This window comes from Porites lutea, chromosome 1, assembly GCF_958299795.1.
Source record: "Porites lutea chromosome 1, jaPorLute2.1, whole genome shotgun sequence".
NCBI lineage: Eukaryota > Metazoa > Cnidaria > Anthozoa > Scleractinia > Poritidae > Porites > Porites lutea.
In genome coordinates, this window is record NC_133201.1 from 48,527,128 (window position 1) to 48,544,990 (window position 17,863).

At 39.8% G+C, this 17,863-nt stretch overlaps 1 protein-coding gene and 1 non-coding gene across 2 annotated transcripts; one reads left to right on the forward strand and one right to left on the reverse strand.

Moving 5' to 3' along the window:
- Window positions 1-726: 726 nt before the first annotated feature.
- On the reverse strand, window positions 727-15,254 carry LOC140953435 (ribosomal oxygenase 2-like). The gene is made up of 9 exons (XM_073402905.1): window positions 14,716-15,254; window positions 13,670-13,789; window positions 12,709-12,840; window positions 11,264-11,367; window positions 10,451-10,571; window positions 7,611-7,857; window positions 3,580-3,743; window positions 1,847-2,137; window positions 727-1,257 (listed from the first exon to the last, which is right to left on the reverse strand). The coding sequence occupies exons 1-9, from the start codon at window positions 15,136-15,138 to the stop codon at window positions 1,093-1,095; spliced, it is 1,767 nt and encodes a 588-aa protein (XP_073259006.1). The 5' UTR covers window positions 15,139-15,254; the 3' UTR covers window positions 727-1,092.
- Window positions 5,847-5,967, forward strand: LOC140924254 (U5 spliceosomal RNA). The gene has a single exon (XR_012164225.1). It is a non-coding gene; the product is annotated as a U5 spliceosomal RNA (small nuclear RNA).
- Window positions 15,255-17,863: the final 2,609 nt, after the last annotated feature.

Below are 17,863 nucleotides of genomic sequence, written 5' to 3' on the forward strand. Positions count from 1 at the left end.
TGATTTAAGCAGAGCTTCCTTTACTCCTCTCTCAAGTAGACAAAAAGAGGCTCTACTCTCGGGTTGCCATAGAAACCTCTACAGAGATGGATGGAACGATACACACAAAATTGTTTCGTAGACATGTCTCTCTTGTTTAATTGCATTATGACCATTAACTAGCATAAATATGCTAATATTATATTTAGGACGAAATGTGAATACCCATAATTGGATATTTCAAGATTTTGCTCAAAAACAAGCCCCTGGTAATTGGCAGATTATAATTACTTAACAACTAACTCAACAACAACTTAACAGACCTTTCCTTCATTCTTCAGTGCAAGGACTAAAATAAATTTTAAACTCAACGGCATGTCCCGTGATACCAGGTCGCCGGAACGTTTTTAATTCATACTACTATCAAACGATAACCACACCTTAGCCTACATAGCCGCGGTTACGCTCGTGAGCGCCACAGCGAAACTGACCTATACCTAATTCAGAAAAGGTTGCTTTGGCAACTGGGCATTAGGACATACGAAACTCAGGCAATGAAATGCTTGTGTGGCCAAACAATAGTATAGCTTCCCAATGCGCAATAGGCTATATTTTCGAGTAGCCCCAAGCCTCTGTTCAAAGCGAGGCTAAGGCTGAATTTATATTTGATTTGATAACGTTTCTTTACTCGTATGCAAATGAAAGTCATCATCACTAGAAAGGTTTTACACTTGGCTTCGTTTTGAAATTGAGAATTTTTGGAACTCGGAAATGGCCTACGGCCAAAGCAACTTTTTTTAAATCAGGTACATACATTGGATAAGGCCAAAGCGCTTAAATATTAACCAACCAAACTGCGAAACTTGTGAAAAGAGGGGCTTTTTACGTTATTGTCTTTCACGCTATTACCAGACGCTCAAGATACAGAGTCGGTCGTTTCCTTCTTAATCTGATGACTCCACACATTTTAAAGCAATTTTAACAAAACGCCTGGTCCAGGTTCCGCCGAAAGAATGGTTCGGGCTCCAAAAATACGAGAAGAAACGCAACGAACATCTTTAAGTTTGTCAACAGAAATGGTAAACTAAACGGTTCATTTCTCAAGTTCCACAGTTACTCCATTTCTAATAGGCCTTCTTTCCATAACGAAGTCACCAACAAATGACGCTCCTTGTCTGAAAGCTGTAGGCTGTTGACGGTGATGTACTCCTCCCGGTCTGCTGTGATCTGTCGCAGGGCCTCCTTGTATCGGATGGGGAACTTCAAAATTGAACAAGGCTACAATGAAAGTATCAAGGATCAGCTTACCATTTCTGCAAGTCCGTAAGGTGATCAATATCAATTTTATCCTCACAATATGAATAAATAATTAAGAGAAATGGTCGTGAGAATTAATAAGATAATCAGTTAACGCTGAGCGGACCTGGCCCTTTCCAAAGCCTTAACACTGCCCAAGACTCGTTTAAAAGGTACGAGACATGGACCAACCCAAAAATGTATTTGCAACGATGAAAGCACTACTAAAATAGTAGTTTTATTACTGCTATCACTACTGCTATAGCAAAATACCCCACATTAGTTTCGCGTGGTTGGTCAGCGATCAATCGTACACATACTCGCAGCGCTGGAACATCGGGTTTGTTTTTCATCCACGGCTACATGAACTCCAACTTCATGTGCTTGACCTTGTCCACTTTACATTCTAGTTCTTTTAAAGACAATTGATACCTCCTTCTGGTAGGTTGTTGAAAGGGCATTAAAGCCCCGCCGTCTCAATTAACCCCCCCCCCCTCAAATGTGCTTGAAACGAATAAGCTTCCGGGGGAGAAGTTTTTTTTTACAAAGGATTAAACGGTAGGGTACTTACACTCTTGTCGCCCATCATGTGCTTGGACCTGTCGTTCTTGACTGAATGAAGAACCAAAATATACTCTTCTCCTCCAAATCCTTCACCTCCATCTCCACTTTCCTCGTAATCATCCTCTTCCTCCTCGTCTTCTTCCATCTCTTCTTCGTCTTCTTCCTTATCTGATTCATTATTCTTACTTTTCTTTTTCGTGTCTTTCTCTTTCTCTTTCTTCTTAGCTTTCTGCTTTGCTTTGTTGTCGCTCTTGTTCGTACCTTTCTTGTCCCCTTTCTCACTCTCCTCCGGTTCCTCCTAACATAGTTAGCATAAGACACCTCTCTCAGTAAGGGTTGGTTTCCACTGTCGCGTAATTTTTACGTGCACACGCACGTAAATTTTGCGCGCGTAAATAAAATAGTGGCAATGTATGAAAGGCCCACGCGTAAATGTAAAAGTTGAGCGAGTTTCAACTTTTACGTTTATGCGTGACCTTCCCAGGATGCATTAGAGAGTTTAAGCTTCACGTGTATACGGCAAACGTCAGATTCAAGTACACAATTTCTCAAAAAAGAAAAATGAGCAGATAAAAACACCTCAAAAAATTTCTTATGGATAATTAACAAATCGCATGAAACTACTAAATTATGTGTAGAAATAATGAACAGTAAACGACAAGTTAAGGGGAAACTTGGTCACAAGGCACAAAAACGCGCTTGCCGTTTGACGTTAACGTGATGTTTAACCTCTTTATTACCTCTATTTTATTTACACGAGTAAAATTTACGTGCGTTCGCACGTCAAAATTACTCGACAGTGGAAATCCAACCAAAGGGTGTCACTGTCGTTACTTCGCTTTGGCGCTGCCAGTCTGTCACGCGTTTCTTCTCCACGAACGCCTTTTGTTCTAGAGTAACGCGTAACGTAGCTCTTAGAACGTCTGCATGGGATCGGAGGCTGGCTGCATCCCAAGCGCTCTGCGTTCGTTCCAATCACCCCTATTCGCGCTTGTAGCTCATTTCCAGTACCCCGCTTTAAGGCTGCGCTCTCCGCTTGAAAAAGCTCGTGGACAAGGCCGGAAGGTTAGTGCTGCAAATACCTTGCATAGTTTTTAAGTAGGGCCGCAGGGGACTAGTGAGATAGTACCATTACGAATTATAAAATAACTAAGATAGTACGCGCGCTCTGATTAGCTGAGAGGAGTGTTTGCATGAGAGTATGTAAACACTTTTCGCGCGCTAATCACGCAAGCACTAATTTGAAAAAGTTTTCAAGTACAAAACTCGACAAGTTTACTTTATTTACCCATTCCTTCGTCGGCTGAAAGTTGGAAAATCCTTACGAAGAAAGTGAGTTTTAAGTGTGTCAATTTTTCTTCGCTTAAGCTAACATTTTAAGCGAGAAAAGTCCGTATTTTGGAAAAGATCTTTTTTCAAAACAAGAACTGATTACGCGTGCAAGACTTCGTGGACAAGACTTTGTGACTGGTAAGAATTTTCAGTGCCATACAAAGAGTTTTGCGTTTTTTCTCGGGAAATTTATTTTATAAAAGCAATAGAAAACTTTTTTCCTGTGTTTGCATAGCCTGATAAAAACACTCGAGGCGTTGGGAGAATTCTCGACAGTTATGCAAACCCTCGACTTCGTCTCGGGTTTGCAAAATGTCTCGAATTCTCCCAACCCCTCTCGTGTTTATATCAGGCTATGCAAACACGGAAAACGTTTTCTATTGCTTAATTATATGCTAAGTTTCACACCTCTTCCTCTTCTTCGCTTTCTTCCTCATCGTCTTCTTCTGCCTCGGAATAATCTTCGTCTCCGGCAACACCGTCCGACAAGTCCCCGATTAAAACTCGCACATGGTCCGGATGAATCAATCTGATCTTGCTGTCGTCGGAAGGCGCAGCACTTTTCTTTTTGCCTATCACGCAGAAAATGTATCATAAGAATATCTGGACAAATATGTTACTCACTTCACGTGAACCTCACCCGCTGGGCCGATCTCATTTTCTAAGAGAAAAGCCCTGACACGAGGTATTTAATTAATGGGCCCGTAAAGCTGTTGTTGTTTACATGCAAGAGAAAGGTTTCAATAGTTTTATATCTAACATGACAAACCTATCAGTTAATGAAACAAAATGGAGTAGTTTGCTAGCCAGGACCCGCGCTCTTATTCTTTATATTTCGATTTGAATGTGTGTTTTCGGGCCCGAAAAGCTACCGAACTTTGGAGAAACGGGCCCCTGGGCAGAATAAAATGGAAACCAACCTTCATACCCCGAAAGAGACAAGCCGCGAGAAGGCAAAGACGTCACTTCCCATTCTTGATTTGGTGGAAGAAGGACCTCTTAATTTTACGTCTATTTTTTCCAAGACTGGGAACGAGATTGGAGACGCTAAAAGACAGACATATCAAGGTTGTCCTTTATTCAAGGAACTGGGATTATTAAACTGCAGAATACAGGGCACCTTTTCTAGGTATATTCGTTGGGGCGCGGCTCAGTGGCTCGGCAGTAGGGACTGACGAGCCACCGAGCCACTAAACCTGGACTGAAGAGCCACAAAGCAGGCCGCCGAGCCCCTAAAATATTACCTTTCTCGTTTTTTAAGATGCTAACCTCGACTGACGAGCCATCAAGCCACTAAACTATATACCTATAACTATACCTTATATACTTTCTATAGACGTGCATTCATATCAACTGGTATACATTAACTTGTTCTTTAAATTTTGTATTTTTACATTTTTTTTATGTCTGTCATACTTATAGCCAGGTCTTATATCTTTCTCGTAAAAACATTTGTCATTACATTTACATACCGTATTTCGTCGAATAATAGCCGAGGGCGATTATTTCCTTTTTGGAATCAAAAGGGGGCGATTATTCGAGGGAGGGCTATTATTCGAGGAAATACGGTACATTTACGCGCCATAAGTTTTTAAATTATTATTTTTAAGTATTGTCACGACTAGCGAGCCACTTATGTTTAAGATCTTAAAATATGGCCCTGTATTTTGTAGTTGCACGTACTTAAACAAGGACAGTCTTACCATTTTTAGCGATCAGCGAATTTTTTTCTTGAGTGCGGCAGAATACTTCAATAATGTCGGCTGCAGCCGACAGATCTTCGGCCGGACCCAGGAGCGGCGAAGCCGCGAGATAAAACTTTTCGCCCGGGTCACTATAACATAACCGAAACCGGTAACCGCACAAGATAAGTCTCTGGCACACAGAGTCATCCCAATGTCTATCATATCAAAGCCCTTTAAATCTGTTTATTGTTTTGCTTTCTGCTGAGTTATCGAGATTCTGTACCTGAAGGAGATTCATACGTGCTTAAATGTGCGAAGGGGTTGACGATACTAAGAACACAGAGCGAATATTTATCATATTGTTGTTCCCGCATCGCGTCACTTTGTTTGAAATGGCACATGTCGAGCAAACAAACCAAAAAAGAAGAAGAAGAAACGTTGAGCAAAGCACTCTTTTGTTGCTTCTTCCTTAATTTCCATTTCCTAGCGACCGGGTTCGAAACATTGCTGTCGAGCTAGCCTGCTAGCAAGCTCTCCGGGACGCTCTGGTCGAGCCGTATTTTCACACAGAATTTTATATTCCCATGTAATAAGAGTCAATTCTTGCTATGTTTCTTTGATGCAGTAGATTTTCATAGAGATCCTGACTAAAACCATGACTGACTAACTCAGGAATACTCCTCGCTTCTTAAATGCTATGTTTTCTGGAAACGGTGACTCATCCATGCTACTTAGTTAAGAAGATCGATCGATGAACATTCAATGGTTAAAGAAGGAGTTTCACGGTGGATTATTTCGACGACAAGAGAAGAAACCGACCGAAAAAAAAAATTGGGTAAGTCACTGCTAGGTGCAGAAAAAAATTAACACGCGGATAAGCCATGATGCGCATGCGTGGTTTAAGAACTTATTAGATAGCGTAATACGCGCATGTCCCACATGCATAGTTCCCTTAAGTCCGACAAAACGTCAAAAGACAACAGCTTGCGTCAACTCTGGTTTTCCTTCAACTCGCATAAATCTTTCGCCTTTTACTAAAGATTTCCGTGGAGGAGAACACTTGAATGAGTCTATAGACTAATTTTTCGTCGCCCTGCCTTGTGGCGGGGCTCCTAAACGTGATAAGAAGAACATAATATGCACACGCTTCCATACGTAACACAAATGACGCGACCACGATTTCCATTTGAGATGGAGGTAGGACAAGTTTCCCCTTTCAAAAGGTGTTAAGCAGTTATAACAGCTAATATTCTAACGGTTTAACTCCGAGAGTTACGCGGCCGCTTAAAAGAGGTTAAAAACAATGGGAAATTCTAAGACCGTCATCCTAGAAAAGTGGTCGCGATCGCCTACAAGAGGTAATCGTTTAGGCCGGGTTTAGGAGAGGTTCCAGCTAAAGGAGCACTCGGCCTTGAAGGTTTGACTATCTGTAAAACTAATATCATAGTGGAGGCCTTAAGAAAAGTGTCTAGGAGCCCATCTTTCACTCGCAAACCAAGTTATGGCGGGTTTGTTTGTCATCCTAAGTTGGGAATCTGTGGATGAAATCATGGTCATGCAAGAACTCTGCCAAATGTTTCATGGTACAGTAGAACCCGTCGATAATTCGAACTCGGATACCTCGAACGCACCGCTAACTCGAACTAAGTTCTACTGCCTTGGATTTTACCCCACTTTTCAGTCACTTATCAATTAACTCGAACTCGAATTTCCCGCTAACTCGAACTAAATTTGTTTCCCCATAATCAATATTTCACTGAAATTTACCCCGATCACTCAAAAACTCTGTTTCTTGTAACCCCATTCGGATGCTATCTTATTAGTTCTTCTTGTTGTATAATCGGTAAACTACCGCAAACAGCTCACGCTTTATCATAAAAATGCATAATCATGTTACCGTTTCTAATAAAATAATAAATTATTTGCACTACGTGCCATACACTTGAGTGCTGAAAAATCAGTAACTATCATTATTACCATAGCAAATTAAACAATCAATCGACCCCGATAACTCGAACTTTGTTTCGTTTCCCTTCAGTGTTCGAGTTAGCGGGATTCTACTGTACTACTAATTTCTTAGGATTTTACAAAACGATTTCAAAATTTTTGTTGTGAAAGCTTAAGTTTCAATGGTCAATATTACAAGCAGGTCTGTGAAAGAGTTAAAGTCCTGAAATATCTTACACCACCACAACAACAAAATAACCAAAATATGCAAATAAAACCCAGAAATATTGTTAAAGGGGTCACGCCAAGGTGTAAGTACTTAAGCGACTTGTGAAGTAATGTCAATCTTTACTTTTGTGTCACAAGCAAACAAAAGACAATTTGGAAAAAGAGCCATAAACAGTTTATCAGACTACAGTTGTGCAAGACTGTTTTTCCATTGGCAACCACACTACATATTTAGACTGACTGTGATCTACCAAGGGAAAGATTGGGAAATCTGGACCCTTCTTTTTACAAGCAAGTACAGGATCAGGGCTCAAACGTTCCCCTAAATCGCACGATCCCAATTATAGGGATTGAAGGATTCAGGGAACGTTTCAGTTTAGAAGAAAGGATAAGCTCTGTTTAGTTGCCCAGATACCATGTCATTTGGTCAACGATTTCTAAATCTTTAGGTACATCCTTCTCTTTGCTAGAGCAGGTGCCTTTCTTGGCTTTCTCAAGCTGTGACTTTTTTCTCCATAGACATTCTTGTCACAAATTTGAAAACGTTTTATTTAATTACACCTGAAAATATTTACCTACCTTTTTTGACATCTTTTCCAACTCCTCCAAAGGGTGGAAGACGACATCCAAAGAAATCACGAAGCATATCATCAACAGCTTTATCAGGATTCAAGTGGCGCACCAGTCCTTTCAAAAGCTTGATCAAGTTTACATTAAACTCTATCTTTGGATTTCCTGGTTTGGCCTCTTCACCCTCAGCTTCTTTTTCATCTTTTTGTTGATTTCCATTTTGTTCTGATGAATCTTCTGTTTCAGTTTGGTCATGCTAGACATAAATTAAGCAAGTTAGTAAATGTGTAATTTAATAGTTACTCGTCATGACTGCCTTCCAACTACTTTCATGGTCTTATTCAAGACTACACCACAAACGACTATTTTGCCATCACTATTGGGAGCTTATCATATTTGTTCAAATACAAAAAAATGCCACTTTCAGGCCCCCCATCTACAAGCCCCCCTGGGGAGGGGGGTACTGGTCTGAAAACGGGTGTGGAAAATTACATTTTTTGGTCTGAAATATGGTCAGGATTTGGAGAACCGGGCGGCAGCCCCCCACCAAGAATCATTCCCAGGAGTACCCCCCCCCCCCGGCAAGCCCCCCTAGTTAATTAACCCTTTTATGTCCCAAAAGTCACCAATATTAATTTTCTCTTTACAAATACATAATCAATAGAAGAGGTTCAGGAAATTACAGTCTAACCTCTCCTTACGGACACCTCTATAATACGGACACCTCTTTATTACAGACAGTTTGTTTGGTCCCAGAAATGCCAAAAATCATACATTCCCTACCTCTATAATATGGACACCTCTGTTAAGGTGATTCCCTGGTTTTGCACTGCGCATCTCTTACTGTGCATAACAAGATGGTGGCAGTAAAAAAGAGCATGTGAAGTAACATTATTAAAATGAAGTTGAAGGAAGAGAAACGCTATTGGAATTTTTGCTTGAGGTTGTTTCTTGCCAAGGTGAGACTCAATGTGTTGGGAATGTGCATAACGTAGGCAGTACGCGTGTTGCTGAGTTCGACTTCCTCACGGAGAATCTCGATAGTGGATGTTTAACTTGTGCTTACTCACTTTGATTTTTATTTAAACGCTTTCTTTATCACATTGTATCCTAAATGTGATATCTCGATGTAAATTCTGTAAAAACAGATTTTTTAATACTTCCTTCCCCCTTTCACATACATTCTGTTTTGAAACTCGCCCTAGTCCTCTCTCAAAACTTGGAGAAATTGCATTTGGTGCGCACTTTCTGCAGTTCTACCGCAAAAACAAGTACGGTGACCCCCATTTTTTATTTCATGATTTTAATAAGGACAGTGCTTCCTTTCGACGAGAAAAAAATTGGCTCAAATCTATGTTCAGTTTTTGGCAATTTTACTAAATTGTACGGATTGAGCTATCACGGGTCGAATAGCACGTGTCCAATTCAATTCTACTTTGGAGCGTAAAATAAAAACAGGAGCATTAAAAGGTATTTTTCTGGTATGTAAGTGGATAAACAATACAATAATGTCAAATTCTGTGCGATACCACATGCATTATCGAAAAAGTCTCTCGTTTTTGTCTAGTTTTGAGCTACGCGCGGTTTTTGACAAAGGGTCCAAAATAGCCGTATTTCTCAGCATTGTGACGTCAAAACGAGCACAGTGACCCCCACTTTTTATTACTTTTTTATCATCTTCTTGACTTGTTACATCAGTGTACCAAGTTTCATCTACAATCTATGTTAGGTTCTTTTACTAGGGAATCACCTTAAGCGGACACTTGTTCTGTCCCTTTGGTGTCCGTATTAACGAGGTTTGACTGTAATGAAATTGAAAGCATTACAGCCAAGAAGACTTTTGCAGGGACTGATCAAACAATATGAAATAGAGTTTAGTTGCAATATTTTGACTGGCCAAAGTGACATTGCTTTCTGTTCTCTTAACAATTCCCTCAGCTATATTTTTTTTCAAGGAAAATGTGCAGAGATCAGTTAGGAGAATTTATATGTGGACATTCATGGGGCTTAAAGGGTAATTTGTCATTTTCTTTGCGAAACTTTTTTCAGTCAGTGACATAACAAAGGGAAAGTTGAGTTACAGCTGTAATTTCCCCATAACAAAACAAGATACACTATTTTTTATAATAACGCCCATTTTTGAGTTGAGTCTAGACAGTTCTTATTTACTGGACAGTTTCAGCCTGGAAATGTTCTTACAGGTGTTCTTAAACTTCAATAACAGCAATCTGGTAACTTTTAAGCTACATATATATAGACCAGATAAGACAATGATTATAGTTTTTAAATTAATGAATTGTACAAGTACAAGTATTATTGACCATACACAGTAGGAATGTGTGGAAAGAAGAAAGAAAAAGTGCCCTCTGATTCTGATTTTCTGGATTTAGAAAAGTAATAGCAGTGAAAAATAAATTGTTCTTCACAGAGCCTCGGGTATTATTATGTTTTAGCATGTTCTTAATATATTGACAAATTTCAGGCAGAACGTTCTTATAAAAAAAGTGAGTGTACCAAAGTTAACATTTTAACAAAGAATAATTCTTTGAATTATTCAGCGTCAGTGGACTGTTGTGAAAACTTTAAACCTTCATCGGCACATCTTGCTAAGTACAAGAAGTTCACTTAGCAAAAATAATGAACTTATCTGATCGACCAACAGCTTACTGTAGTAATGGAATATTAAGTCAAGGTGGAAGTCTGAGAATGGGCGCTTATTTGAAAATACATTTGAAGAGATTTTCTTTATTTTATTTTTGGGATTTGCTGCCCTGACAGTGGTTGAATCAAAATGGTATAAAACTTAAATAATTAGTTATCTTTAACACTTGTACAAACAGTCTACCTACCACTCCACTGCCCATAAATGAAGACAGGTTAAAAGGAAGTCCTCTTCTGTATTCAACATCACTTTCCATTGCTTTTTCAACGGCTTTGGACAATGCATTATTCAGCAAGTTCCCCCAAGAACTGAAATTCACAGGGCAAAGAGTTTGTTACAGTAGTGTGTCCTTTTTAATCAAGTCTCCCTCATCCTGCCCTCCCTGGCATGCCCGATCTATGCCACAATATAAGCACCCTTCCCCTGGTGAGCATCTCGTAATGAAAAATTCCATAACATGGACACAGAGATGCATTCTTAGTCACTTTCCTACACTGCCCATGAGACACTACTTTTAACACAATCTGTCTTTGCAAGAGTTAATTCTGACATTAGTGTTCTCACCATGCTGTAGGCACAGGGATACATCCCTATGATGCACATGGATGCTAACAAGGGAAAATTAACAAAAAGTGTAACTTCAGAAGTTATAAGGGCACATGATTACTTTGAGCTAGCTGGGCTGGTTTGATTCGTCGATCTCTTGGCACATTAATGAAACACAATTACGGAAATCATTGTCATGACATGACAACTGACACACAAAAAGCCTGCTTAGCCAGGATCCCAGCTCACCAGGCTGGCCAGGGGACAAACCAAACCTGGAACTAGACAGCGGGACGTAACACAGTATGTTTTGTCCACTGCTTCCACCCTCTCTGTAGAAATGGCACTTCCGGGAAGGCTCTTTCCTTTTAATATACTAGGATAAACATTCAATGACCTTGGCAAAAAAGGCCAGCCTAGCAGACGTTTTTTCTGCATATACATGTAAGCTTACTTTTCCTGGAACGTAGTCAGAGATAGGTACATTGTATGGTCTTTATCTTCAATAGGCACTGGGAAATATATAGTTCCTCTTGGGAAGTAAAGGAGATCCCCAGGCTGCAGAAAGATCAGAGCATTTTTTTATTTATAAATAAAGTAAGGTTATTTTAAACAAACTTCCTTGATACAAAAAAGGCCTGTGATTCAGGTTAAAAAAGGTGTCGAGCTGGTTTGATTCTTTCATTCTATTTTATCCTAGCCCTAATACTATTCATGACTAGAAATAACATTAACAGATTTGTTACTATAATTTATATACACATGACAAAGTCCCCTGTAGTCATTCATTCAGTCCTCAAGACAAGGATTATTAAACAAAACAAGCCAAGTTTTTCTTTAAAAGTTCCCAAAAGGAAAACATTGTGCCAAGGTTCTCAATGTTCAGCCACTACAGTGCATGGTTTTTATATTTTGATACGTTTCCAGGGAAATATGTTATGATGCTTGTCATCTGAAAGCTTCAATAAGTTTTAAACAGTGGTAAGTTAAGCTGTTTCATTATTTTCTATTGCATATCAATGGCCTTTGGTCATCGAACACGGATTGAATATTCGCTTTGCGCAATTGTGTCATGACTGTGTAAGTGATGCATTACTTGTGTCACCCATTACAGTGATTACTGTTTAAATGTATCTTTGCCGGCAAATACAGCCGTCTCTCCTCACTATTTGCAGGCTAATTGTATCTAAGCAACAGTGAATAAAATCATTGAATTAAATATGAGTCTTGTCCACTGTGTTGTTCAATTCAGTTTTCATGATCCACAGTGATCCCTCTTGTTGACACTGGAACTAAAAGAGCTTTCTCTGATTCGCCTACACAATTATGTAAGCGGTTTTTATCAATCAAATCGCCAAGGTAAACCCACTTGCTTGCCCACACTTCCTAGCCAACGGTTACTGCTAGTATATTCCTTTTTTTGTTATCAATGACAAATGAGAAGGTACAATAAATTTCCTGGAAAACTGTGTGTAACAAAACCATAATTTTAAATGAGATAGCAGGGATGATTATGTGTACAACCTTTGAAAATCAAAATGATAATTTTTTTTTTTGCAAAAGGCTTTTGGCTTCCTTTGAAGGCATTTTCACTAACAACTTTCTTAGTGCTTTACTAACCCTTTCAATCCCAGATGGAAAGACAAAGTCTCGCTCTAACTTTTGAGTCTGCGGACAGCACGGTTGTCATTAAGAGCTGTGGGCAGGGGATTTCCCCTGGCTACTATGAGTGTGGCCCCTGGGTACTTTTATTGAAAAATAGAAGAAAAATAAAACCAAAAGAAATCCATAGCTGTTTTATTCCCCGCCTACTGAGTTCCATTTCTTATCTGGAACACTGTACACACTATAACAATTGGGCCTCTGTTATTAGCATGGGAGCAATGGTTTTGAGTATACCTTCATGTCGAATTCATGTATAGGTTCACCTATGTCACTTAGTTCTAAGTCAGGACTGGCCTCTTGAGGAAGCTCTTGCATAGGTTTAAAGAGTTTCCATTTAGTCTTCCCCTCCAGCTGAAGGATAAATGTCTGTAAAAAAAGTTCAAGTAGTAAATAAAGATACACCTCCAAAACATCTAGCCAGTGAGCAAGCTATCCTATTTGGCAGGGCTTGAAATTAAAAAACTCCTCAGGTTGCCTTTTGTTGACCCACTGGAGAAATGTAGTCGGCAGATGCAAATTTTTAGTTGCCAGTTTGTATGATGTAAATGACGCAACACAGTACGGCGTGATCCTTCAGATCTGATTGTTTGAAAATATCAAAGGAAGAAGTCAGTATAAATTTGGAGGTAAACTGGCTTCATTATGTAATTTGGCACCTTTTTATGACGAAAGCAAAGCAAGATAAGATCAAATGTTTGTTTTAACTTTACTCTTTTAATTTAAATCTAAATCATAGAGAAATCTGGTCGCCAAAGTGGTGACTAAACCAGGATTTTTAGTCGCCAGGAGAAAATGTTAGTTACAATGGCAACCATTTCAGTTGCAATTTCGAGCCCTGTTTGAGTGAGTGAAGCAAGGCATGTGGGAATGGGCAACTGAGCAACGAAGGTGCAAGGGGCAGAGGAAAGGAGAGCTCATTGCAAGCCCAGTTTAGTGTTCTTTAGGTGTTTAATTCACTTTTCCGAGATAGCATCCTAACACCCAAAAATTCGACATCTTATTATTTACTATCAATGGTATTGTTTTGGCATTATGAGCCTTAATGACCTTAGCAATAAAAGGTAGTAACTAACACTATTTACCAATACTGTGTCAGTAGACAGTAGTTAATTATGTCACACCTTACCCTTAATGCTCTTTGGAATAATATTCTAGGGAAAAGTACTTAAATGAATATATGTTTCATGAAACAAACCTCCATTTCATCAAACTGTGGAGCTAACCCTTGTGATCCTGGCTGGAAGATAAATGCATCAGCACCAACAAGATTGGTAAAATACGTTTCCAGTGATTCCGCCAACCTCCAGACTTCATCCTAGGGAGGCAAAATGTAATACTTAATTTGGTAGCTCAAGGCTGTGCTCTAAGGAAAATTGAAGGGAGCCCAGTGCTCTGAAACTGTAAAAACTAGGGTGTCCCGCATATGATTTGTATGAAAAATTTGAGATTTTCTAGTTGCCCAAGGGCAAAAGTTAGGCGCCAGGGACCACCGGGCTCTGCTAGAGCACAGCCCTGTAGCTATGCCACTATTCACAGATTAGTTAATAAAACCATTTTTAAGCCCATGGGAAAACTTATATCTTTTTAAATACTATAATACAGTATACTTCCTTGAATATTACACACGTATTAATACCCTCCCACACCCTGGTTAAATTTAAAATGATCCTCCTTCAATAACTACACCTTTCCCTCTCTCAAACGAGCCTTCTATGCAGATAATGCTTTTGTTATCAAGCAAGATGATATCATGTGGAAAGCATTTTCTTCCTACATTTTTATTGACTCTTTATTGCCTTACCTTTGACCACATCAACACTATAAAGATTCACATTCTTCTCCATGAGTTTCATTTATCTCTTGTACTAGCAGATATTCATTACAAAGATTTAGCTAAAATAAAACTGAACTCCTGCAATAAAGCCCAAAACTACTGCAGATGAACTTCTAGATGTTTTCCCTCCATTATTATACTAGTATTATTTGGGTGTGGTTTAACCTGATTTGTACACATTATAATAATATGTCTAGACCACGAACATGGCATCACCAAGCAGGCTCAGTTTTTATAGCATTGGTACTCCGTACTGAATACTCTACAAAAACCGGGTTTTAAGCTGCGTCCACATGCGAGGGGCAGCGAGTATCTCTACCGTTTAGACAGGGGAGAAACAATCTGGCACACATTTCATGACAAAGCTTGCGCGAAACTCTCGCACGTGTTTCGATAAAATTACAAACCTTGTATCTGTCAGGCTGATGAAACTGTACAGCAACGCCAGCCGCTTTTAGGTGCTTCGTATTAACCCGTCCATCTTCGTTCAACAACTCAGTCTTGCCTTCCGCGTAGCGAGTCAACGACATATCTTCAATAAACTGAATTTCTTCCTTCTTCAAAATGGCCTCCAACTCTTTCTTCGTAAACATCTGTCCGTAAAAATCTGCATTTTCTCGACTAACAAAAAGTGGTTTCTTCTCCCAGTATTCGTCGAAAAAGTTATCCAAATTTGTCGAGGACAAAAGTGACTCCAGAACCCTCTGAGGTGAACTGAAGTCTATGGCCTTCGTCGCAGCAGTCGAAGCTTCGGTGTTACCCGCTACTTTTTTCTTTTTTCCATCCGGAGGAGTTGAAGAAGCACTGGGGTTACGATTCTTTCGCTTCATGGTCCAAGAGACGGAAAACACGAGCAGAGAAAGATGACAAAGGTGCAAGCCAGCAGCTCCACACACATGCAAGCAGAGCTCAGATGTTCCACACTCACATGGAGTTTCGTCAACGCGCGCGCAAGGCTTCCCATGTGAAGGATGCGCCTCTGTTCTTTGTTTTCATTGGTCAGTTTTTCGCGCCATTTCTACGGGCCCGCAATAACTGGTAACCTCGGCCATCAGGCCAAATTTCCGCACTAAAATATGATGGTGGATGTACTGTAAAAAATTGTTTTTATTGTCACATTTTTAAATGCTTATTTGTAACGAATCTTTAGTTTTATTTTCATTTTTCTTTTAGCCCCTGAAGAAGGTTTGTTTTCAAACCGAAATATTGGGCAATTTGTTTAAATATATATATATTTTTGTTTTTTTAAATATTCTTTACTTCTTCATGGCCTTGCCGTAAGGATCGGTTTGCCGTTTCATTTTTTTTTTTAAATTTGTGCCGGGGGTTCCTTGATGTAAACTTTTATAATTGAAATAACGTGATTCTTACAATCCCATGAGAAAATACGAGTCGTCGTTGCTGGCAAAAGGAATAAAGTACACAGCAGTGATTGCCCATTACAAGAACCTTTTTTACCTTAAAAGATGAAAAGATTCTTGTGTTGTCTGGTAAATGCTGCTGGAACCGTGCACTTAAAATTCTTTGTTCTTACTGATATATTATAAGGTACTGATTTTGTAGATAGCAGAGTTTCTCTATTCATATCAACAAAAACGCATATATAGTTTTGACACTTTCATTGAAATGCTCTGATGTTGACATAAGTTTTGACAAGAGCTAGTAAAATGTCGATAGTCGTGGCCGTGTATAAAACTGGGACGGGCCGGGACAAGAAGGGGACTGGACATTGGGACGCGTCTGTCGGGGACCGTTTGTGACTTAAGAACGCAAGACGAGGGACTTTGGGACATCAAGTATGGGACGCGGAGACGTTTGGGATGGAGACGCAGGACGTCAAATACAAGGACGCACGGGACGCAGATGTGAATGATTATTGCAAAAGTCGGAGGTAAATGCGATGTCAGTCACTTTTCTCGTGAATATGTTTTGGTGAAGGCAGCCCAGCCTACCCTCGTTTACAGTTATGGGTCGGTCACGCGGGAGTTTCTCGATGTCTGCCTCGGTGAAAACCACCTCCATTGAAGAAAATGAAACCGTTGTCCTGGTCTTACTGCTGATGGAATATTGGAGCCCTAAGCAGGGTAGGGAGGGTTGTGGTCGCCAAAATTTATATAGAATAACAGCATTCGATTCCAAATAAATAAAAAAGAAAACTAACTTAAGTGGAATCAGGAGCCCAGGGGCCCCTGGTGGCATAAGTGAGCTTCAAACCCTGAAGGCCTAGCTCCAAAATCTATCGCCTTTATCACTAAACCAAGGGGATTCTACTATATTGTAACCGTATTTATTTTGTTTCGTTATATTTGTAGTGGCAAACCTAACAGTAAATGCTTGCTAACAGTACTTAAAGGTTGATATCCACTGACGCTTTTTTGGCTACGCACGTTAACGCACTTAAATTTTAATTACGTAACTGAAAATAGCCGGCAATATATTAAGTGTTGAGATTAAACGTGAAGTTGAGCGAAGTTGAGTTTTACGCTTACGCTCGACCTTTCATACATTGCCTCTATTTTATTTGCGAACGTAAATTTTCCAACGATAGTCAGTGCGATTACTCCTGTATAGGGAAATGTTTTGTGTAAACATCATAAAAGGTGCCCAGTGTGGTGGACGATGGAATCTAATGTTGACAATAAATAACACATCTTCACGAAGAAAGAGATAAGAGGCAACGGTTTTTCACCCAAAAAACCGACTAAGAGAGGTCTGACAAAGGGTGAAGATTCATTGCTTCCTGATCATTCCTTCTCGCAAATTTTCGTTGTTTCATTATTCTGGTAACATTACGAGCGGTATGTACACCCTAAGTGAGACCAAAATGCGAAATTTACACCCGTAAGCGAGACAACGAGCAACCCCGCCCCAGAACCCCCCCCCTCCTCCCTCGGGAGGTTCACCCTCGCTAAACGTTCCTAGAAGTGCTCTTAATCCTGAGGGCGAAAGGAACTAAGAAATCCTTGGGACCTGGCGGTTTGGATCGCACGCGATGACAGCTATGATCTTATTTTCAGACACCAACATTGTCCCACTCTTTGTTGACTTGTGCGCTCAACTTAATCAAGGTCACTTGAACTCTCGTTTTTCTCGACCTTGAACATTATTTTCCTCTCAGAGTTTATAAAGGCTTCCAGTCAAGTTTTCATCAGTTAGAGCCCTCCAAAGGTATAGCGGGAAAATACAAGGGCAAGCTGGTAATGTCTGGGAACATTGTTCGTTCTGATGCAAACTGCAACTACAATGGCATGCAACAAGGCCTCGCGTTTTCTTAATGCATGTCAAAACCCAGTCATGAATAGAGATTAACATTGGCTCTTAATTAGAACGTTTGGTACACAGCTCTACACATAAAATCATCCCATGAATATTCACGACTGTTGTTACTTCTAACCTTCGAACGAAGTGATGACATTAAATTATACAGTTTATTACGGAAAATTCCAGTAGATTAACAGGTAATTAATGCTTTTGAGAAGACAGAAATGATTTGAAGCTTTTTTGGCTGGGGATGCCATTAATGAATAACTACCGTATTTTTGGGTTTTCCACCAT